The 24,043-nt window shown below is 42.1% G+C and overlaps 1 protein-coding gene across 2 annotated transcripts in view; it reads left to right on the top strand.

Moving 5' to 3' along the window:
• The window catches only part of LOC309369532 (glypican-5-like), a 384,544-nt gene that overhangs the window by 206,221 nt on the left and 154,280 nt on the right, over nt 1-24,043 (top strand). For both annotated transcript variants that reach the window (XM_081910420.1, XM_081910421.1), the window contains one exon: nt 13,787-13,907. In XM_081910420.1, coding sequence (XP_081766546.1) covers nt 13,787-13,907 — 121 coding nt within the window. The remainder of the gene's footprint in view (nt 1-13,786; nt 13,908-24,043) is intronic.

Below are 24,043 nucleotides of genomic sequence, written 5' to 3' on the forward strand. Positions count from 1 at the left end.
GCTATTTGTAAAATAAAAATTGGGGGCAGTTATGGCACTCCAGGGCCTAATTATCATTAAATAATGAGAATGCCAATAAAAGACTTTTCATTTCCACTCTTTTACTGTACAGCTGGGAGATTAATTACTGCTGCTTATCAGAGAGAGGGCACTTTGAGTCTTGAGTCCTTAGTGAGAACAATTGAACAGAAGGAAGTCCTGAATGAATTCTCTTTTGTTGGCAAGATTCACCCTAGCAAAGGGGGAACCATTAGGAATTCCTGTCTTCGCCCTGCCACCTAGGGCTGCTTTACACATTATCTTTCCTTTTTTAAAAAATTAGATATTCAAAGATTGATGTGCACCTTTAAAGATGTGCTAGTTCCACTGGACAAATGCATGTTTTGCAGTGCTGTGCATGAAGGGCACAAGCACATGAGGCGACTTGGATTGCCTACGGTATCCTGATTTGCTGCTGTATACTATGTGAAAGCAGCTGCAAGGTTCACAGATAAGCTGCTTTGCTCCTGCATCGCAGAATGAAGACATGAAGGGTAGGGTAGGACTCGAACCAATGGCTTCGAGTTGCAAGAAAGGAAATTTCAGCTAAACATCAGGAAGAACTTTCTGACAGTATGAGCTGTTCACCAGTGGAACGGGCTGCCCCAGGAGGTTGTGGACTCTCCTTTCTTGGAGGTTTTTAAGTAGAGGTTGGATGGCCATCTGTCATGGATGCTTTTGTTGGGAATTCCATTCCACCCTTGCTGCAGATATGTGGGATTGTTACATGCCACATGTCTGTTTACATTCCAGCACAGATTGCTGGAGTCCCATGAGCAGAACATCCACTCTGTATTGCGTTTGTTTTCTCTCTCTCCAAGAAGAACAACGAGAGAGGCCATGTTTTTCTTTGTCCTGATTTATGTATAAGAAATGCGTAGTTTAGTATAGTATCCATGCCTCGAGCCTGATCTGTTGTGTGTTTACTCTGCTGAGTAATGTGTGCTGTTGCATGCGCAGCAGCATGAGTCGCGGACACACATCGGAGGAGGATGACTAATGGATCTCTGCAGTGGCAAGGCTGAGAAGGGAGATGCTCCAGCTAGGGCCAAGCCAGCTGGCTTTCCATCCCATGGTTCTGACAGCTTTAGCTGAGATTTCTGCATTGCAGGGGGCTGGATTAGATGGCCCTTGGAGATCCCTTCAACTCTGCAATTCTATGATTAGGTGTGTTATGTCTTGGTTTGCCTCCAGACTGTCAGTATTTTACAGGAAGGATCCAGTTATATATCATAAAAGTAAGTTTGTGCAATTAAAGTGGATTGAAGTGCTCTATCCCTCTAGCATAACTTGAAAAAAAACAAAAACTTTTTTGTGGCTAGGGAAGTGATGGGGAAAAGTATGGGATAATGGTAGATGGATGGGAAGACATATAACCCCTAAGCAAACAAAAGAGGATGAATGCTCATAGTCTTACAACCTCCCCACAAACAAATTGGAATAAACGCTTGGTGACTATCACATAAGCTTTGTGCAATCAAATCTGGATAAATGTTCAATAAACAGGAGGAGCCCTAGAAATTACTGGATAGGTAAAGGTTTTCCCACTGGATAAAGAGAGAGAAAGCTCAAGTGCTGTTCAGCTGAAATTTCACCTTGCTTGATCCAGTTTGCCATATTTGCACATCTCCTGATTCTGTAGATAATGGTGCCCAAATATTACTAAACTTAGAGAGAGGGGGCTGAATTATGGAGGGGGGGAGCGTATGGCATTACAGTGCTTAGCCTTGTTGCAGACGTTACTTACACTTTTATGAAATTTCATAAAGACAGTGAGGCTCCGCACAGGTACTGCAGAGATCAGATTGCAGACTCCCAAGTCCTTTGCTTGAAGCACATCGGTGATTTGGCTGGCTGATGGCGATGATGGAAACCTATTTCTCATTGGCTGTAACACAGTTAAAATCTGGATAGATGCCTGATTGTCAAGAGAAGTGTTTCAGTGCAGTATTATCTCAGATATATTTGCTTTATTCCATTTCTACAGGAGGCAGGTTTGAACTTGCCTGTCCTTCCCTGTGTAGACAACTTTGATCCCCTGCTATGCTTAAGTTTGACACAGAGCTCATATAACCATCTCCAGTTTTCTCATTGTTCTTCACTTTCTCTTTGGATGTGGGCAGCACACTGCTCTTTTCAAAATGGACACTCATCAAAACATTGATTACATTTGTTTCCGTGCGCCCCCACCCCACCCACTACAAGCAGTTTCTTGTATTTACTTCATGAGCTTTCATTAAGGGTTTCCAGAATTCTTTGGAGAAATAAGATTACAGATCCTTGCATTGCTGATTGTCCATGTGTACCTGGAGCCTATTAATTTTTGATAATAATTACATTCATGGCCAGGGCAAAAGCCAACACAGAAACCTCTAATGGATGGAGGCTAAGATGGACAGGATGGAATTCCTGCTCCTTAATGAGAAATGACCTGAAGAATAATGATACCGCTCTGCATGCTCTGCATTCCCAGTAGGTGAACTTAAAAGCTGACCTCTGGCTACTTAGGGATCTCCAATGAAATCTGTTATTTCTGCTGACTGCAGCTTGACCTGGCGGCTTCAGGCACCCAACATAAGGCTTGTCTTGCTGATCAAGCAGACGTCCAGCCAGCTGAGCACATCCAAGAGTGGCCAAATAGATGCACAGGCAGTTCATGGGAGCAGGATGACATACAAAGCTGCCTTATACTGCGTCCGACTAGTGTTCTGTCTAATCCAGTACAGTGGTGGTACCTTGGTTCTCAAATTTAGTCCGTTCCGAGAGTCCATTCGACCTCCGAAACAGTTCAAAAACCAAGATGCGTATTCCGATTGGCTTCAGGAGCTTCCTGCCATGGAAGCTGCATCAGACATTCGGCTTCTGAAAAACATTCGCAGACCAGAACACTCACTTCCAGGCTTGTAGCATTTGGGAGCCAAGCCGTTCGACAACCAAAGTACCACTGTACTGACAACACTGACTGGTTGAGCTCCTCTCCATGATATCAAGCCCTGCCTGGAGATGCCAGAAATTGAACCTGGGACCTTTTGCATGCAAAGCATGTGACCTTTTTACCTTTTACCTCTGTCACTAAGCTTACAGTCCTTCCCTAAAAGGATTGAATGTATAACGGTATATTATACGTTATCTGGAGTGTGTAATTTCAACATTTATCCGGCAGGTTTTTTAATATATAAAATGAACCTGTTCCCCTTGTGTCTACTGGGGTTAGGTAGATCGGTCTATTTTTGCTCCATTTCTGCAACCTCTTGCGATTACAGTGGTACCTCGGGTTACAGACGCTTCAGGTTACAGACACCTCAGGTTACAGACTCCGCTAACCCAGAAATAGTACCTCAGGTTAAGAACTTTGCTTCAGGATGAGAACAGAAATCGTGCTCCAGCGGTGTGGCGGCAGTGGGAGGCCCCATTAGCTAAAGTGGTGCTTCAGGTTAAGAACAGTTTCAGGTTAAGAACGGATCTCCAGAACGAATTAAGTTCTTAACCCAAGGTACCACTGTATTATTTTTAAACTGTATTTAAATTTATGGAGTTTTAGTATGCCTTTTACTGTAAAAACAGTGCCTTTTTCTATGCATTTTATCCTAAAATATGCATTTGTGTATACATTCTTACATTTTTTTTAAAAAAAAGCCAAAAACTGTATCCCAGATTCAAAGATGCCCTAAACCAAACGATAACTGTCTGGACTACATATTAGTCCAGAAAGTGTGAATCAAGCTAGTTAGCTTTCAAATGTGGACCAAATGAAACCCTTGAACATCCTTTATGCTTGTCCTTTCAACCTGCTGTAATGGGATCTTCATTTTTTCATAAGAGCTATAAAATCTGCCCCACTAGTATCTCTCTGTCTGAGCATTCCATGCTTAATTGCTCAAACATTTTCATCTAGGGGGGAAGCCAGGCTGGTCAATTGCAGAAAAATCAACAGAACATCGAATGCAGAAAAAACCAACAGAATACCTTAACGTCTTAAAAAACAAACGAACCAGCAAATGCTTTGACAGTCACTTCATCAGATGCAGACATTTATGTGTCATAAAGCTAAGCAGAATTTAAGCACCACACAATGATACCCTTTTCAGTAGCTTCGAGAAACTTTATAGCATGTTTGGCTGTATGTGTTGGGTGAGCATTTAGAATATTGCAATTAAATTTTATTGTTAAAACTCTGAAGTCAGTTCCACATTTGAATTGCGTACACACTTGGAATATTTCTGTCAGCTGTGATGCCAAATATGTGGTTTTAAAGGTGTGTGTGTGTTTTGCCTTCCCTTTCCCCTTTGTCTTATATTTCTCTGAAAATTAGTTGTGTCGCTTCTTTGAGTTTTGCTCAATATTTTATATGTATATATAAAGCCACCATTTTATACTTGTTTTTTGATACTGCACTGCTTCACTTCAGCCTTTTCCTATGCATACTTCAGTGCTGTTATCTTAGATCCCTAATTATACATATCGCAGGATAGCGGTTTTCAAATTACTGATTCCAGAGCAGTCTCTCCCTTTCCAGTCAATAGCGGTGCCTCCACACACAAAAAGGGGATTTAAGTAGGTGAATCTGCATATGTGTAGGAAAAAGGATGGGTAGTCTTTTTAAGTACCTTTTGAAAGAGCAGGCAGCTTGAAAGAAATTACGCTGTTCTCAAGATCATGGGTAGGCAAACTAAGGCCTGGGGGCAGATCCGGCCCAATCGCCTTCTAAATCTGGCCCATGGACAGTCCAGGAATCAGTGTGTTTTTACATGAGTAGAATGTGTCCTCTTATTTAAAATGCATCTTGGTTATTTGTGGAGCCTGCCTGGTGTTTTTACATGAGTAGAATGTGTGCTTTTATTTAAAATGCATCTCTGGGTTATCTGTGGGGCATAGGAATTCGTTCTTTTTCCTTTTTTTTTCTTCAAAATATAGTCCAGCCCCCCACGAGGTCTGAGGGACAGGGGACTGGCCCCCTGCTGAAAAGGTTTGCTGCCCCCTGCTCTAGATTATCCTAATTCAAACAAAACCACATACTTGGAGTTCATGTTGAAATATAGCTATGCCTCAAATTGCTCTGTTCGTAGGCTTAGTTGTTGCTTTTTAAAGAAATGGCACTGAGGCAATTAATCAAGAGACTTAATAAAACTAATCAAAAGGTTTTGTGATGCAAATCTTAAAATTCATTTCTTGGAAGTAAGTAGCCAAGCTATTTGTGGAGTAAGGGTTGATATAATAGCCTACTTGAAGGGCAGTGACGGAAGCTCTTTTACATATGTATTTTATGTGGTAGGGAACTGGGGCTAATAGCAAGTCTCTTGGGCTACAACTCTAATCCCAATTACCTGGGAATAAGCCCCACTGAATTCAACAGAATTTACTTCTGAGAAGTCAAAGTTAGGATTTTGCTCTGCTGTATATGAATGAAATTTATTATGGTCCCAGACCAGATTCACATACCGTACTAAGTGAACATAAAACACAATAGAATTATGTTTGAATTAACAATTGAATATGACAGCCATTAGACATGTGGCTTAGGTCTTAGTCTCTAAAATATTAGCTAGAGGCCTTAGTTTATGTGATAGCACAGCTTGTTCCCTGAGTTTTATGGCAGCCGCGCAAAATTTGGCCACCCTTAGCGTGATCTCTGGATCCCTATCCTCTATGAGGAATTTTAAGCATTGAGGTTCAGACCCACTTGGAATTTTCTGTATGACAGGGGTGATAAAGACTAAGCGTATATCCTCATAAGAATGACATCGTAGCAAGACATGAGAGACGGTTTCCACCTCTATCAGGCCGCAGGGGCAGATTTGCTCCGCATACAGTTTACCCACATATCTGCCCTGCAGTAAGGCATATGGCGGCACATTGAATCTAGCGAGGGTGAACGACCATCTACATTTAGATATTTGTAATTTTGACAGATATTTTGCTGGGGTAAAACCTCTCCCATTGTCTTTGATTGCTGGGTGCTTATTCATCACACTCACGTGACACTGAAATTCTACGTCCCAGATTCATTGGTGAATTGTTGCTCCGGCTTTCCCATAACCTGTGGCTATCAGTGCCTGTGGCGAACAGCCCAAGCCTTTTAGCTTTTCGTATAATGTAGTTTTCCATTTTGATTGATAGGGATCCAGTAGGGTTAATCTGTGCCGTATACACAGGAGCATATGGGTATTTGATGCTTCCACTTGCAATTGGCATGTTCCATCCCAAATGTGAGAAGTGGATTGTGTCTTGACCTTGCTTAGTTCCACTTTGTATATGTCTCCTCTGCCGATGGAATCATTTAAAAATACATAAAGAAAGAAAAAAAGATGAAATCTGTGTATTTTATTCTAATTTAGATTAAATATATATTTGACATTAGCACTCCTGGACCTTCAAGGTTAAACTGGGCATGATCTCTCCCCTCACACATGCTGCCCTCTGGAGGACTGGAGATATGAGGTGTATATGTGAAGAGGAATGGAAGTTGTACAGTTAATGTGCACAATAACCAGCCATTGTACGCATTCACCAGGCCTCATGGAGAATGTGCACATCCTTCTTTCATGAATAGAAAATTGTATGCATTTCCCAGTCAATATACAGGGGATATATAATATATATGGGAGAAATGTACAGGCTTCCTGTAGCTGATAATGGCGATTATGTTGGCACATGTGTCTGTCTGTCCAAAGGCCCATGGCAAAGGCTGAGGGAGGGGAAAGAGGCTCCATTGATACCTATGTGGATCTCCTTTCACATGTAGATGGGCATGTGGTTGGGATGTGCCCTGAATAACTAAAATGAGACATAAAAAATCTCAGAACCTGAGCAGAGTAATCCTTTCTAAATCCAGTGGTTCAGAAATGTGTTTGCAATGCTTAATGTTATACTGCATTTTATTTTTTTATTTTTTTTTAAATCATATTTATTAAAGTTTCCAATGATAACAAAATAGAAAAGATAGAAAAGATAAAGAAAAGAAAGAAAGAAAAAAGGACCAATTTTAAACCCTTATTTTCATAACCTTCTTTCTGGGACTCCCTCCTTCCCCTCCCAGCTGTATTCCCTTTTCCCTATGTTGGTTCCACAAGTTCTCATTCCCAATTTATGCCTAATGTGTTGTACCTGATAGCCAATTTAAATTACAGTCTTAACGTCGCTCCTCCTCTTTAACAAAATAGAACAAAAGATTTTTCCCCCATCTTTAACAAAATAGAACAAAAGATTTTTCCCCCAAGATCTACCCCATTTCCTTCCACGAGTTCCCCCTTTTTCCCCCCCAAAACATGTTAAATCGAGATGCCAAAGTTGTATAAAAAGATAGAAGATAGAAGATAGTAGAAAATTCCAAAAGTTGGTTACATAGCCTTTGGATTCTAAAGTTCCCCCTCCCTTCCCCGGTTTGGATTCCCCATGTCCATCAGTCAGTATATTGTCAGCCTGGAGGTCTCAAGTCCACAGCCAAGTTTTTCTCAATCCATCTTGCCGGTTTTCTTTAAATCTGCTTGTTTTAATAATGTTTAATTTCAAGAGTCCAGTTTAATCGAGGCCTTTAATTTCCCTTGATCGTTGTTGCTTCTCCCATTGTTCTTTCTGTGGCGTAGTTGGTCCTTAACTCTTTTGCTTCTTACTTTCTCAGGTTTCTGTCATGTTCAGCTGCAAAACCATTCTTATTCTGAAATCTAGTATCTCTGCAGAGGTTTGTTATTCAGGAACAAAAACTTACGTCCAGTTCCTAGCATACTTCAATAGAAAAATTCTATTATGTTGTCACCTCTGTAGACACAACAATATTTCAGTTTTGCTACTTTCCCAGGAGCTAATACCAATACACATCCCAGAGTAGTTTTCCACATACGTCGCTTGTAATGTCCCACTGCCCCTCTAGGGGGGTTGCCATAACTTTGTGTCCTCTCATCCAACAGTCAAATTGTTGTTTCGTTTTTCACCCGACATTTTGTATCCATATTTATATCCAATTGTATCAAAATTAACCAGCAAAATACTTGTAACAGAGTCCTCTTTGTATTCTCACGATTTGACAGCTACTTTGACAGCTGTCAAACTCTCCATCTCTCTCCGCCAGGTTCTCGGAATCGCCCCGGTTCCCAGGGGGGGTTGCCATTTCCCTCTCACCTTCGACTTTTCTCCTCCAGCACAATTCTTGTGATAGTTCCATCGTGGAATTTTATATTTTTTATCAACAATAAACTTCTGAATTGATCTTGGTTTCTCAGTCCTTGTTTTAGCATGTTTACAATCAGGGAGGGGACTGACTTCCTTTTTAGATCCCCCCCCCGCTCGTACCGAATCCGAAAAAAAATTCCTTTTTTTTTTCTCCTTTTGTACCCGGTTACCCAATTACTCACGGGTTGTTGTTAAGTGTCCGAATTTCAATTGGAAAAAGCCAGCGCTCTCCGTCGAATGGCTTGCGGCTGCGCTCGGCAGGGGAAGCGATAGACTCACAGTACCACGCCGCTCCCTGGCACCCGATCCGTAGCCTTTAAAAAGGCTCCTTCACGAGTCGGGAGGGCGCTGACGGTACCAGCCGAGTCCCCATGTCCACGGTCTCCGTGCCCGTGGTTTTTGAGGGTCCCCGCGTCGCCGGCGCGGTAGGACCCAACCCCTGCCGAGCCGGCTCCCTCCGGAGCTCGGAGGGAGTCCGCCATTCGGCGATGGCGCCGACCCGGAAGTCGTTATACTGCATTTTATACCAGTTGTGGGGGAACACAGTTGGAAGAGTCCTGTTGCTTAAGGGCTTCCTCTAGCCATCTGGTTGGTCACTGTAGGAAACAGGATTAAAGACTTGTTTGGTCTGATCCAGTAGTTTGTGCTCTTTATGTTCTTTAAATGTTCGCTGCTGTGTTGTAATATGGAAAAGCAACCAATGTCACTAAAAAATATTATGCAGCACCCACCGTCTCCCATACACACACTTCTATATATGGGATTTGCCCTTTCCCTTTCTTTGCAAAATTTCCACTTTCCCTTCAGCTGTACACAGCTTACCCTTTCCTAAAACTATGTTTAAAAATCTTGTATATTGTGTACAATTATGAACAGATGATCACAGATGATTGAAGGAACCAACTTATCAAATTCACCAACCTGTGCATGCATATTAGCCATCATAAATAATTACATTGATAATGGAAGGAACAGTGGCAATCAGATTTTTTAAGGGGTGTGTGTGTCAGAGAGAAACAAAGAGTGCAACCCTCCCTGGAATGCATATTATGAAATAGTTTTGATAACCAACTTTAATCATTGTGGTATCAGTATGCTAAATTAATTGTCTGAGAATGACTCTTCCCTTTTACATTGCTAAATTGTAGTTCATCTCCTCAAAGTACAAGTGTCTGACAAATAAACTCCCCCTTTGTTGTTGTTTAGTTCTTTAGTCGTGTCCGACTCTTCGTGACCCCATGGACCAGAGCACGCCAGGCACTCCTGTCTTCCACTGCCTCCCGCAGTTTGGTCAAACTCATGCTGGTAGCTTCGCGAACACTGTCCAACCATCTCGTCCTCTGTCGTCCCCTTCTCCTTGTGCCCTCCATCTTTCCCAACATCAGGGTCTTTTCCAGGGAGTCTTCTCTTATCACGAGGTGGCCAAAGTATTGGAGCCTCAGCTTCACAATCTGTCCTTCCAGTGAGCACTCAGGGTTGATTTCCTTAAGAATGGAGAGGTTTGATCTCCTTGCAGTCCTTGGGACTCTCAGGAATCTCCTCCAGCACCATAATTCAAAAGGATCAATTCTTCGGCAATCAGCCTTCTTTATGGTCCAGCTCTCACTTCCATACATCACTACTGGGTAAACCATAACTTTAACTATACGGACCTTTGTTGGCAAGGTGATGTCTCTGCTTTTTAAGATGCTGTCTAGGTTTGTCATGACAAACTCCCCCTTAGGTTATCTAATATTTCACCTTAGCCAGCTGCTTCTCCCACTCTCGGTTTTAAAGCATAAAAAGCACTGAATACTCTTCTTTACTTCTTTAACACCAAGCAGGAATAACAAACGTTAGGAATGACCCCTACAAAACAAAGAAAAAGCACTCAATTTTTCTTTCTTCCTTTCAGATTTTGGCTCAGCCAACCACAAGTAATTTATATGAAGACATTCAATATGGCATAACCTAAGTATTTTGCAAAAGGTGGTGCTGATCTAGCAAAAGTTACATAATTAAATTAGGGTGAGATTTGTACCGTCGAATACTGAAAATCCCTCACAGGTTCATTGATTTGGAAAATTAGCGAATCCTCTTCAATAGGCACTTAAGGACATTGCCTCTTATTTAGTTGTGCTTAAAAAGATAAAAAGAAAAAGCCTGTGATTCTGCTTTATGAATATGATGCTCAGATAGATTACTTAACCCATTAAATATTGTGAGAACATTTGGAAGGGGTGATAAAAAGGGACTCGTTTGCATTGCAGCAGTTTTAAGGATATACCCATATACAATCTACAGTTAGACACAGGGGGAACAAAAGAGCAAGAAAGGAGGGGAAGGGGTACGCAGGGAAAGAAGGCTGTTTCAATCACATGTTCTTAGGCATGGGCATGGGCACAACCCAGCGCTGCATACCATGACTGCAGCCCTGGTGGTTCTGTGCACATGATGCAGGTTGGCTCGTTAAGGCAGCCTTGGGGAACCTGTGGCTTCCTCATACTGCCCTCTGGATACTCCAGGTCCACTCTTGTTCTCCAGGCCTCCCTCTGAGGAGAGACAGAGATGTGGCTGCTACAGTGTGGTGTAGTGGTTAAGAGCAGTGGACTCGTACTCTGGTGAACCGGGTTTGATTCCCCACTCCTCCACATGCAGCTGCTGGGTGACGTTGGGCTAGTCACACTTCTTTGAAGTCTCTCAGCCTCACTCACCTCACAGAGTGTTTGTTGTGAGGGAGGAAGGGGGAAGGAGATCGTTAGCCACTTTGAGACTCCATAGGGTAGTGATGAAGCGGGATATCAAATCCAAACTCTTCTTCTTCAACCCAGGAGAAAGCCTTGCTGCGAACTGTGGGGTGGCAGAGAGAAGTAGCGTCCAAGGGATGGAAATGGGTGGAGCAATGGAAGGAGGGGGAAAAGCCCCCTGCAAGCAATCATGACTGACATGTATTAATGGCGGTGGACAAGTGGGGCAGAATGGATAGAGGGGGAGGAAGGCACCAGCAGAGGGAGATGGGCTGGTGTGATTCTGTCAACTCCACCTACCTTTGGCTCTGGCCCCACCCATGTTTGTTTCTGGATCTACCCCTCCCCCAACAGATTACCCCTGCGGAAATGTAGCCTTAAATAGGAGAAAAAAGAGTTCCCTGTCCCTGCATTAAAGATCTGTGCAGTCCTCTCTTGCTGCTCTTGGTGCCAGTATGGTGTAGTGGTTAAGAGCAGTAGATTCGTAATCTGGTGAACCAGGTTCGTGTCCCTGCTCCTCCACATGCAGCTGCTGGGTGACCATGGACTAGTCACACTTTGAAGTCTCTCAGCCCCACTCACTTCACAGAGTGTTTGTTGTGGGGGAGGAAGGGAAAGGAGAATGTTAGCTGCTTTGAGACTCCTTAGGGTAGTGATAAAGTGGGATATCAAATCCAAACTCTTCTTCTTCTTCTTCTGCTCCACCTGAGCACTTAGCCTCAGCTTTTTTCAGTGTATGCTCAGTTATAGCCCAAGCAGTCACTTCAAGAAGAAGGCCTCTGTGGCTCACATTCGGCAAGCAGCTCCTCCTTAACACCTTAATATGACTTTGTGCTTCTTCCACTGAGAGTAGCCTGAGTGTTGGGACCTTGAGAAGGAAGTGCGGTACATGGGCTATGACCTGAAGGCCTATGGTCCTTGTTGAAACTAAGCTGGCTTGAGAACCCAATGTGCGCCTCCTTGGGATATATGGAAGAAAGGTGGGATTTAAGTGTGATAAATAAATAAATCAAGTGCAAGGTGGAGGAACTTTCCTTGAAATGAACATCTGGGGTTTGTGGAGAGCCACTCGTGTTCGGGTGCCAAGGTATATGGTGAGAGAAGGGTGAGCTATACTGGCTTTTAATAAAATTACTCTGCACCCTGCGTTCTGTGCCCAGGACAATCAGGATTGTAGCCAAGGTAATTCCAAAGAGCCAGGCAGTTATTTTATTTAGACTGCAATTCTTTAGGAGCCCAAGTCAGATTTATTTTTGAGCAGGTTGCGCTGTTAAACTTCACAGAAGCCTGCTCTCCAATGTGTGCTAGAAAATGATGAGTTATGATGATCATTGCCCAACAAATATTATGATTTGCAGCCCTCCCTGGATTAAAACCTATTTATTCTCCATGAATTAAAGGGAGCCGGCATGCCAAGCATTTTTGGTGTGCTCTGTTATGTGATGAATTAATGGCTGCTATGTTTCTGGGGATACGGGCAAGGCTGACTGTGCGCAGGCCACACTTTCAACCATTTGTTCACCAAACAAGCTGAAATGTATATCTTGTTAATTGGCTCATTATTTCCTTTTCTATTTCTTACCATTTTTCTCTCCCTGGTGTCACAGAAGTTAAGGACACACAATACCTGTCTCAGGTATTTGGTCATAATTAGCAAAAGAGTTGGTCACTGCATGTGGTGAACAGGATCACAACCACCTGATGAATCTTATCAAATGAGTTCATTTAATGGAAGAATATAATTAACAATCAAAGCAATTTATAGTGTGCATCAATGAGAGAATTTCTGAGCTGAGGGTTTACGGATGATTTGAATTTTCTCTCTCTCTATATATATATATATGCAAATTGTCTTCTAACTAGGGATGTCATAAATGGAAATAGGAGTCGAAATCGCCACAATTTTCATGTCAAGAATGAAACTCACATAAGTGCATATGAGCAGTAATTACTACTGCTGGTTTTTTGGTCAATAATATGTAAATAATCATGCACTTTTCTGCTTTGCTTTTGACATTACTGGAGGTTGTACACAGCCATCATGACCAGTAGCCATTGATAGCTTTAGTCTCAATGAACTTCTTTAGCCTACGTTCAAAGCCATCCAAGTTGCAGTGCAAGTTTAACAATGCACTAGGTGAAGAAGTACCTCCTTTTGCCTATACTGAGTATGCCAGTATTCAGTTCTATATTAAAAAATCCAAATAAAAAAGTAGGGCAGTAGCTTTATTAGGAAGAACTTCCTGACAGTAAGAGCTGTTCGACAGTGGAATTTGCTGCCAAGGAGTATGGTGGAGTCTCCTTCTTTGGAGGTCTTTAAGCAGAGGCTTGACAACCATATGTCAGGAGTGCTCTGATGGTGTTTCCTGCTTGGCAAGGGGTTGGACTCGATGGCCCTTGTGGTCTCTTCCAACTCTATGATTCTATGATTCTTTGATTCTATGATTCTAGGATCAATCAAAAGGTAGCAAAATGGTGGGCAAATTTTCAGGTTCTTCAGAAATCTTCAGTCTGACAGGATTCTGAAGGACTAAAAAACTTGCTCGCTCTTATTAGTTGTAATAAAAGCATTATCCTACTGTATACTCTGGGTTGTTGATGTTTTTGTGTTTTGTTTTGCAGGGGAGGGTTCTTTAGATAAATGCAGGTTCAGGGTGCAGCATACCTGATTACAGAAACTGTGCTGCACCTTCTTAAGTCTGTATTTCACATACACACAAAATCAGGATATTAGTCATGACTCTCCTGGAGTTATATGTATTTAGCTTGGTAGACTCTTCCAAAGCGTTTACTGAATCTAAAAAGTAAAGGACATTTACCTGAATGTTAACCCTTCCTTTCCTTTTCTATTGCAGTTATACAAGCAGAGTGGTTACCAATGGGATGAAGGCACAAATTAATAACCCAGAATTGAAAGTCAAAGGAATGGACCCACACGTCAGCAACTTAATTGCTAAACTGCAACAATTTAATCAGGTAAGTACTCAAGTTTCACATTCAACCTAAAAGGAAATATGGAATCGAAACACAAATTTGTAGTAATTATATGAAGTTTGTACATATTGACGAACCAGGATTCTGCAAAGAATTAAATATGTCCTGGTGTATGTCAGCTGACCAGGCAAGGCTGCATCCAGCCATGGCAAATTCCCACAGTTGCTTTGACCCATAATTCCAGTAGTTTTGTATTTATCACTCTCTATCTTCTGAGTAGGTTTCTATAAAATTGCACTAAGTTTATAAAGGCTCATTGCCCTAAAAAAGCAAACACCTGAAATACCTTGCATGAACTACAGTGAGGCCACATTGGAACCTGTGGCACTACAAGTAGCCAGTAAAGTTTTGCTGAAAGTGATTCTTAATTTTCCCAATCCGGAAGAAAAAGATGGTCTGCCAGTAGGTATGCCAAAAACATGATGAATGGGCGCCTGCTTAAGTGATTCACTTGAGCTCTGTGGGTTATGCATGGCTGTCTACACAGAACTTCAGCTAGTCAGTGCTGAATATATTATGGCTACATAATACTCTTCCTTCAATCCACTGCTTTGCAAGTTGCATAGATGGTGTCAATCCAAATTAGCCAGAGCTACCTACCACATTTAACAGCAATCGATTTTCATTTAATGTAAGCATATTTTCTTGTCCAATTTGAGGAAACGTGGATAATGGCATCTGCAGAGTTTGTAATGACAGAGTAGCATCTCCTCCCTAATCATTCACCATTAGAGAATAGGTATAACTTTTGACAACTGCTACTGGCTGTAATATTGATTGCGCTGATTAGTGTGGAAAGGAATAGTGTATATCATGCAAAACCATGGCTCAAATTAGCTACTTTTTCTTCCAGTTGTGAGATGTAAGACAGGGTCATCTAGGAGTTCTTCGTGATGACAAAGAACAACATGATTAATTTTGTATGGCCAGGGGAGTGTGGGCAAAGCACCAACAACCACCTCACAACGCACAGTAAACCTTTTTTTAAAAACAAAACAAAAAATGAGTGGAGTTTCCAAGATTGCTTGTAGTATGACATAGGGACGTGTCATACAAGTGGGAAAACGTCAGACATCCCATTGGGTCCAAGCCATTGAGTGACCCTTGTGTAACTCTTTGGATTTCGTCTCTTCAGCACTAGTATACTAAGAACTGCACCTTCTCTTCGCAAAAGAAAAAATTCCACAAATGACATGACATCCTGTGCAATATATCATGGCCACCAATACTTGTTACCTCCTTGTAGGGGAGATTCTTTCTGTGACTTTCTGTTGACCTTTAAGAGAAAATGATCCTTAAGTGAAGTCCTGCCTCCCAACAGATGGAGATTTGTAGTGGGTAATTGACTGCGTGGATTAAACAGAATGCTTATGATTGCCTTAAGATGATTTGTTGTTAAGTAATATAAATTACTTTGATCATAATTTTAGTGAGATTTCTTCAGAGATCAAAGCATCAAAGAAGTTGTTAAATTTCTCTTTAACGCTTTCAGCATAACATCAAACATGTGTTGCCGTTTTCTTAGGGTGTTTACCTAAGGTTGGATTAATTTATGAATAAAAAGCTAACACTCAGAAGATGATTATGGCTGCAACCCTTATACACATTTACCTGGGAAGGGAGCCCCATTAAGCACTTGACATATACTGGCATATACCCCCAGTTTTTGAAGATAGTTCAACAGTTTTGGAAGAACAATATATTCCCCTTTCTTGTGGTTAACGGTTGAATGTGGCATTGGTGTAGCATAGCATGCTAAGAGATTCAGGTACAAACCCTGAAGTCTGTGGTTCAAATTCACTTCTGCCATGAACTCGCTAGCTGGATTAAAGTGAGCTGCTTTCTCTGTCTCTCTGCCTCAGTCCCCACCCCCATCTGCAAAATGAGAGATAATACTGACTTAACTTTACAGGGCTATAATTAGAAAATCCATGTGAAGCACTTGGAACATGTGAAAGCACTATACATTTTTTTTGTTATCAACATTAGCATTATGAAAGCAAAGTTGCAATGCTATTTATTGGCTGATAGAATTACTATGTATTCAAGTAGGGGGCTCCTTAGCTGCTATTTGGACCCTGGAGTGCTCCTAGGCTCTGAACCTTTCTTCAAGGGAACCCTATTCAAAATAGGTTGGCTGCTCTCCTAAGCACTTCTGTCTTGTCTGGATTAAGCTGCATTTTATTGGCCTTCATCCAGCTCATTGTTACCTCTAGGCACTGAATTCAGGAATCACCCATACCACCTGCTCTCTTTCTCTAGAACAGCCCATGAAATTGAACCTGTTTTTTTATTTACAGTAAGATGGCATAGTTGGGGACCCTATATTTAAGAATTTAATTTGACCAGAGGTTTTCCTACCTAAATCACCTCATCACCTTCAACAATCACTTCTCCAAGAACAGTGGAGGAGCCCTTGAGGAACAATTACTTCTGCAGGGCATGGGCCATTACAGACCACTAAAACAAGGCTATATGAAAGCAGTGCATAGTAAATAAGTCATGTTCATGCCAGTCCCTGTCAGAAGTGTGCTTTGCCACGCGCAAAGCAGTTGCCTTTGTTTCATGGTTTGAAGAAGTTTGCATTCAGGATTGTGCTTTCGTTAACCCCCACAAGTGACACAGCCATTTCCACTGCCACTGCAAAGAATAATGTCTGATTGATCGCTGTGTCCAGCTAAACCAGTATGTGGCATTTCCAATTACATCAGCAGTTTAGCAGAGTAAGTTCCTCTCTTACCAATTAGGCAGAAAAGATTCCTCCTCTTACTTTATTCCTGGGTGCATTTTAATTAGATCTGTAGGCAGTCTCTCTGCTAACGTGCCCTGCAGGCTTCAGTGCCATCAGTCCTGAGATCACTTTGGTTCTTGTTATGATCATGTGCTGCTTCAAACTGAAGTGACTCATTTAAAAAATCTTCAGAGACCAAGCTTATATTTGGGTTTCCCTGCATCTCGTTTTATTATATTTTGGTTCCTTAAGAATGATGTATAAACTATACTGGAGAAATCACGCCAAGCTGTGTGTGTATATTCTGAGCCAGTTTATTTTAATTTAGAATAAATAACATAGCCACTCTCACTTTCAGTCGTGCCTTCTAAGATAGTCATGTGTTCCTAGACCATATCTGTCAACGTTCCCTTTTTTTAAGGGAAATTCCCTTATTCCGAATAGGATTTCTCACGAGAAAAAGGAAAAGTTGACAGCTATGTCCTAGACCACCATTGCACTCCCTAGCTAGGCAGCCTGGGGTTCATTTTACTAAGATTTAAAATATGGGAGAACTTGCATGTGGAGGAAGGATGCTTGAGGAATTTGAACATGGCAAATTCCAATGGGAAGTCACCTGATCCCTCCCTCTCAAACTAATGTGTGGGCCAAAATGTCCATATTATTCAGATTTTGCAGTTTTCTACATATTACAGTGCTGTTCTCAACTAAAAAAAAAGGCGAAAATGCATTGTTTCACAATATATTGAGAAATGTTTACTTCACTGTACTTTTTTTGGAAGAAAATTAATTTATAGATCCTATTTGTGAGAAAATGCATTAAAATGCCTATTTGAATATGAATTTTCATGCAGATTTTTTTAAAGGCAGATTAGCGTGGAAGTGGGATAGAGTGACATGTGTTACAAATGAACATGTGAAATTGACGCAGCAGAAATAGATTGATCATTTTATCCCTAGTGTGAAGATAAGTCCAAAGTCAGGGATAGGAACCTGTGAGTGTCCAGATGTTGTTGGAGTCCCCCTCCCATCAGCCTAAGATGGCAAGACCAGCAGTCAGGGATGATAAGAGCTGGAGTCTAAGAACACACCAAAGCAGTGGCATAGCGTGGGGGGTGCAGGGGGGCCGGGCGCAACATCTGGGGGGGCGCTCGCACTTGAGTGCTAAAATCCACGGGTTAGGGGGTGCAAATTACTTGCCTTGCCCTGGGTGCTGACAACCCACGCTACGCCACTGCACCAAAGGTCCCAGGTCCTCCCTCCCTGCCATAGGAAGTTGTCCTGTTGGACTTCAGTTCAAAATACTGCTCCTTAAAGACAGTGAGAAAATCTATCAAAAACAAAATTAGTTGTATACACATCAGTTTGTAGCAAGAAGCTAAAACTAAAGCTTTATTCTGTACAACTAGATGTTGTTTATCTGGATAATCTGACTGTTGTGAGGATTTGCCGTGCACTGTCTTGAGTAGAACAGCTTTTGCTGTGACTTTCCTTTCAAGGCGGCCCTAGTTCACCTATCCAGGAGCCAAGACTGCTGCTGCTCAGTCAGTACAGGAAGAAGCAAGGCAGGGAGCAGCTGCTACCACCAGCCCAAGGCCTAATGAAGGGTTCAGAAGCTAAACATGAGAGGTGTGGAAAGGGGCTTCCTGGAGATAGAGAAGCAGAGAACACCTCTTGGCACTTCTACAGGACCTTCTCCCCCTATCTGTTCAGAGGCAGAGGGACTCCTAAGAAGTGCCTATCTGGTTTTCCCAACTCTATTGGACTAGGATTTGGGAGGACCTGGCCATTGGGAGTGGCCCCAGGGTATCACAACACCTGGATCTTCCACTCCTCAAGCTCTGAAGCCTTGGGGAAGAGGGCTATAGGGATGCACCAACTGGGAAATTGTGGTTCTGCTGCCAGGAAAGAGCAGGTGGAGTTAGGGGTCTGATCCTGCATTTATATAGAAAGCTCAAGAAATCATGAGTAGCTACACTTTGCTTTTCTGGTCCATCCATCCCCCGGAGATCACAGACCTGCCCCTTCTACAATATGGTCCCACACCTATAATTTATCACATTGTCCTTTGACTATAAGCCCCCACTATTTCTTAGAGAATTGAAGCTATGTAGTTTAAAGTCATCTCGTCTTCAATCTCTATGTTAATTACTATGAAATGGGAAATAATTTGTGTGTCTGCCTTCTAGGAAGGTTCCCCATGAACATTTTAGCACTAATTGTAACCAGGGGGATTATTGCCAGTACAGGAATGAAGTCATTTGATTTGTATGCAAGTATATGACGTGTATTTAGAAGCATTATTACAAAATGAATCACATCTCTCTGAATCTGCACATATATACTGTGCATCATAAAAACGATAAAGAAATCAGGGCTGTTATGTAGCTGAGATTTTTATTCCCATGGATGAAGATAAGGAGCAGCCATCCATCAATTGGCTCACGGGGACCAAAATGTACATGAATTGGAGCGAAGCTGAACAACCCTACTGGTAGATCCCCATGGAGAAGAGAATCTAGGGCAGAGACTCCAGAATGCCCCAAGACCTGTTGGGTACACAGGAACAAGACAGAAGGGAGGGCGGACCAGTGTTTGCACTTGCTTTTTCCTTTTCAAACAAAACTGGTGTGCCTCCCTTTGTTATTGCCCCATTGGAGTGTGTTTTTCCCCAGGGACATGTTGGGTAAATGGAAGAGCTATGGCAGGCTTGGTCCAACCATCAGGTGGGGTAAAGCTGCCACTCTCGGTTCATTTATTATTTCTTGGCTTGCTCCCTGCCAAACTGCAACATCCCACAAAGGGTCACCTAACCACTTGGGAAATTCTGGGTAAAGATGCACATCTTATAATATTTTGCAATACCAGACAGATTTGTCATCGACAGGGAAACAAATCTATAGACACACATGCATGTTTCTTTTCCATGGATGCATTATCTAAAAGCTCTTTAGACTCTAAATTTAACAGCTGGTCTAAAATGTATTTAATGTTTACACCTTCTAGAGCAGTCAGTGGAATTTTATGTACCTGAGAATTACAGATGTTCCGTTTGGTTTGTAGGAAAATATAGCAACTTCAGATATAATTAAACTAAGGATTACTAATGTGCTTCAGCGTTAAAAACAGCAGGAGGGTTTCTGCCAAAGACATAGATCATGTAAAATAATTAAACACGAATGTACCATTCTGAAACAAAAGTTCTGAATCACTATGTAAATTGTACGTCTCTTATTTTTTCGTGCTGGCACATATATAACCCTAAAAGGCCTGGTTATGATTCATGTGCTGTGTCTCTGGATATGCAGGTGCCATTTCTCTTCCAAGCACTTTCAAGAATTATTTACCCAGATGGGCCATTATATATGTTTTGTTTTGTTTTCATTAGGGAAAATTAATCTTAATAAATCAGAATCATATATTGAGTCATAGTAACAACATGAGCCAAATTGGGAAAAGAGTGCTATTGTTTTCCATTAGAAGTCTCAGTCTCTCTCTCTCTCTCTCTCTCTCTCTCTCTCCACACACACAGACACATACACACACATGCATATACAGGCGGTGAGCATTTTAGATGCGTCCAATTGATGTGTGATCACCGATATGCAGATCCTTTTGGAGTGCATAATGGGGGTGGGGCAAAATAAATGGGGCAGGGTGCTTATACACGCTCCGTCAATGTGTGCTGGGGCCAAGAACAAAACCCCTACATAAGGTACAGAAATAAAGCTGAAGGTCATGAAGGTCATTTTGTATTGCCCAGGGATGGGGAACCTGTGGAGTTTTTGGACTCCAACTCCCATCAGCTCCACCCAGCATGGCCACTGGGCAAGAATGATGGGAGCTGAAGTTCAAAACATCTGCAGGGCACCAGGTTGCAAAAAGCTGATACAGTCCAGGACTTCAGACAGGTTGACAACAACGCACAGAACCATTGTCTGGGCAGAAGCCTGACATAGCAGGGATGTAATAGGTCCTTACCAAACCAGGGTAACCCTAACCATCCAATCAGGCAGTGGGCATGACCTATCAAACAGAGCTATATACAAGCCTCTGTAGTTGCTCACTTTCATGCCCAGTGGTTCAGCTTTGGAAATATGGGCCTCCTTTGTTAGCCAGATGATTTTTGTGGACCATGTCAGGATAGCCAAATATTTAGCTATATTCAGCCCTATCGCTTTTGTGACTGTTTCAAATAAAATTGGTCATCATGCTTTGTCCATTCAGCTATTGTTGAAGAATTATGCTAACTGTAATTGCATTGTACAAAGATACTGGAAGCTGTGAAGCAGTGAGATGCCATTTATATGCATGTAATAAATCATGTATTCTTTTTAGGGGGGAATGACTATGATGTAAGTGCAAAGAAAGGTCAGACAAGCTCCCTGGCTTTTATAGCACAGTCTCTAAAGGAGAAAAAAAAAAGGTCAGAAGAGCAGGCATCAGAGGAATAATTGATCAGATTCCTTCCATCAAAGCTCCTTGCTTCATCTTTAGATTATGTTTGAAAAACCTGACCATGAAGAGAGAGAGAGAGAGAGAGAGAGAGAGAGAGAGAGAGAGAGAGAGAGAGAGTCAGTCAAGGATGAGTTATGCATATTTCTTTAAGAAAGGATGGCTCATCTTTAAGGAAAACAGAGGGTGGATATCTTGGTTACTCTAACCCTTTGAATGCATCCTAAGTAGGTCAGGCAGAATCAGCATTTCAGATCTTAAATACATATTGACCTGTTTTAGTTCTGGAGTTCCTCTAAACCAGTTCTCAACCTGTGGGTCTCCACATGTTGTTGGACTACAACTCCCATCATCCTTGAGCTCTGGCCTTGCTAGCTAGGGGTGATGGGAGTTGTAGTTTAACAACATCTGGGGACCCACAGGTTGAGAAAGGCTGCTCTAAACATTTACACTACTAAATGTACCTTCTTGACTGTTTTCACCCAGCTTCCCTTCTCCGCAAACAGTGTCTTTTATTTGCGGGCTTCCTCTCCTTCCTAGAATGATCTCAGCCAATATATGATAGCCAATCAGATCTGGCTGCGTGAAAATGCCAGTCAGGGGAAGAACAGCCAACTGGGAGTGAGATCAATGCTGATTACAGAGCATTGCCCTTAGTCTAAACGAGCACACACACTTTTGCCCCTTTCCACATTCCTGAAGAAAGGAGGGCCATTTTTTAGCTGTTGCTGGAAGTGCTCGTGGAAAATGCTCCCCATTTCAGCTCATTGCTAATCCAGAATCGAGACAAAAGTATTTTAAAAGCATATATTTCTGCATACTAACTGCAACAACATATTCAATCTACAATCAGCTTGTTTTTCAAGCAAAAGTACTTTGATATCTGTATCTAGTGCAAAGGAGCACATAATGGTTAATAACAAAGAAGCCGTGTGTAGGGCAAGTGAGATGTCCAGAGACCCAGGGAATCCTACTTGCATGTGGTCTGAAACACGGAGGTGGAGAAGCTGCTACGTCTATTGCAGCAGCGAAAGCAACTCTTGAGGCCACATCCATGTGTGGCAGTGACCTACACTGTCCACAACTGAAAGTGCTCCTGGAAAATGCAGGTGTATTTTACCCTGGGAATCCTGAAGTCACATACATCAGCTTCATCTGCCAGGTTACAGAACACTTCAGGAGCTCATCCAGGCCCCAAATTAACATGCAGGTGTTTCCCCTTTCCTGGTAGCATCAACACCTGCTGTGGGCATGGCTGGTGATATACTTTGCTCTTACTTGGAATTTTCCCCGTTTGTAGTTGGTGATACCCAAAACTGCATCTTAAAGTAGCTATGCTTGCTTTTTAAAGTCTTGTTTACTTTCTGCTGCCACCCTCCCCCATTTTAGCCAAGGTTAAAATAGGATTTCATTACATAGAAATGGCTCTAGCTGATGTCCCCGATGAAAGATTGAAAATGTGCATTATTTAAATAAGTTTTGAACTGGTCCAGCGTTTACATCCATCACGGTCAGGCAAATGCCGGAGCCCAGGAGGGCAGATGCCAGTCACAATGACGTCAGCACTCACCTTTTCTTCTCACTCAATGTGGGTATGCTGTGAAATGCTGGCCAGGCTGCAGTCGCTCACCATGCAGGCTGGCCTCACCATTTCCTTAGAATAATTCCGGACCTTGCAGCCTTGGTCATCAGTTCACCTTGCAGCACATAGACCATCATGTTAAAAAAGAGAAGACAAAAAACGGGATTCCATACCAATCCCACCTGGCAGGGATGGCCAAGTTGTCTGGGGCTATAAACACTAATGCTGAGCACCTTGAATTAGAGCTGGAAACAAATTGGATTTTTAAAAGCAACAGAGGCTGGCCTCAGTCAGAGGTTGGGCATTCAGTGTTGCCAGTGCTATGCTGTGGAACACTCTTGTAGCAGAGATTCTTCGAGGATCATCACTCATGACTTTCATGTGGCACTTGAATACCTTTCTTTTATGCCGACATGCCTATGCAGCTGTTTAAAAATTTCCTTGAGCATCCAACCATTTAAATGATCTGCATGCATATACAGTGGTACCTCTGGTTACATACTTAATTCGTTCCGGAGGTCTGTTCTTAACCTGAAACTGTTCTTAACCTGAAGCACCACTTTAGCTAATGGGGCCTGCTGCTGCCACCACGCATCCGGAGCACGATTTCTGTTCTCATCCTGAAGCAAAGTTCTTAACCTGAGGTAATATTTCTGGGTTAGTGGAGTCTGTAACCTGAAGCGTATGTAACCCGAGGTACCACTGTGTGTGTGTCTGTGTGCGCGCGCGTATGCATATATATATATGCACCTGATGTTTTGTGGGAGGGCAGTGTATAAATACTTTTATAAATAAACACCATCTTCTATAAAAATCAGTTAAATCAGATTAGTATGCACCATGCTTAGCAGGAATAGGCGAGGTATGCCATGCGGGTCACATAACAGTTTATTTAACCTGCCTCGAGTTCTGTCCTTCTCCTGTCCTCCTGGATGATAAAGACTGTTGGGGACGCAAAACAGACTCTGTTGTGCACAGTTGATGGAGGCGGCGGCTGATGGATCCTGCGTATCCAGAAGTATCGTTGGCCTTTTGTTTTATAACAATTTAATATTACCAAGACATTTCCATGAATCTGAAGCATTCTGCTATGAGAGTGTATTCAATGTCATTTTGGTATTCTGTTACCCTAATTTGTTTGGTCTTTTATATGTGAAATGTTCCTCAGTGGAATTTGTCAAAAAGGCATATTTATGGGAGTGATCTGGCAGACAAGCAAGGTAATAATTGGATAATATAGAAAAGCATGATTTGTGCTTCACTGCAGTAACGCTGTATTTGATGTGACATTTGAGAAAGATAACCTAATCAAAGGAAATGATAAATGGTAAGTGTCAGAATGTGGCCTTG

Source organism: Podarcis melisellensis, assembly GCF_964234715.1.
Source record: "Podarcis melisellensis genome assembly, chromosome: 5".
NCBI lineage: Eukaryota > Metazoa > Chordata > Lepidosauria > Squamata > Lacertidae > Podarcis > Podarcis melisellensis.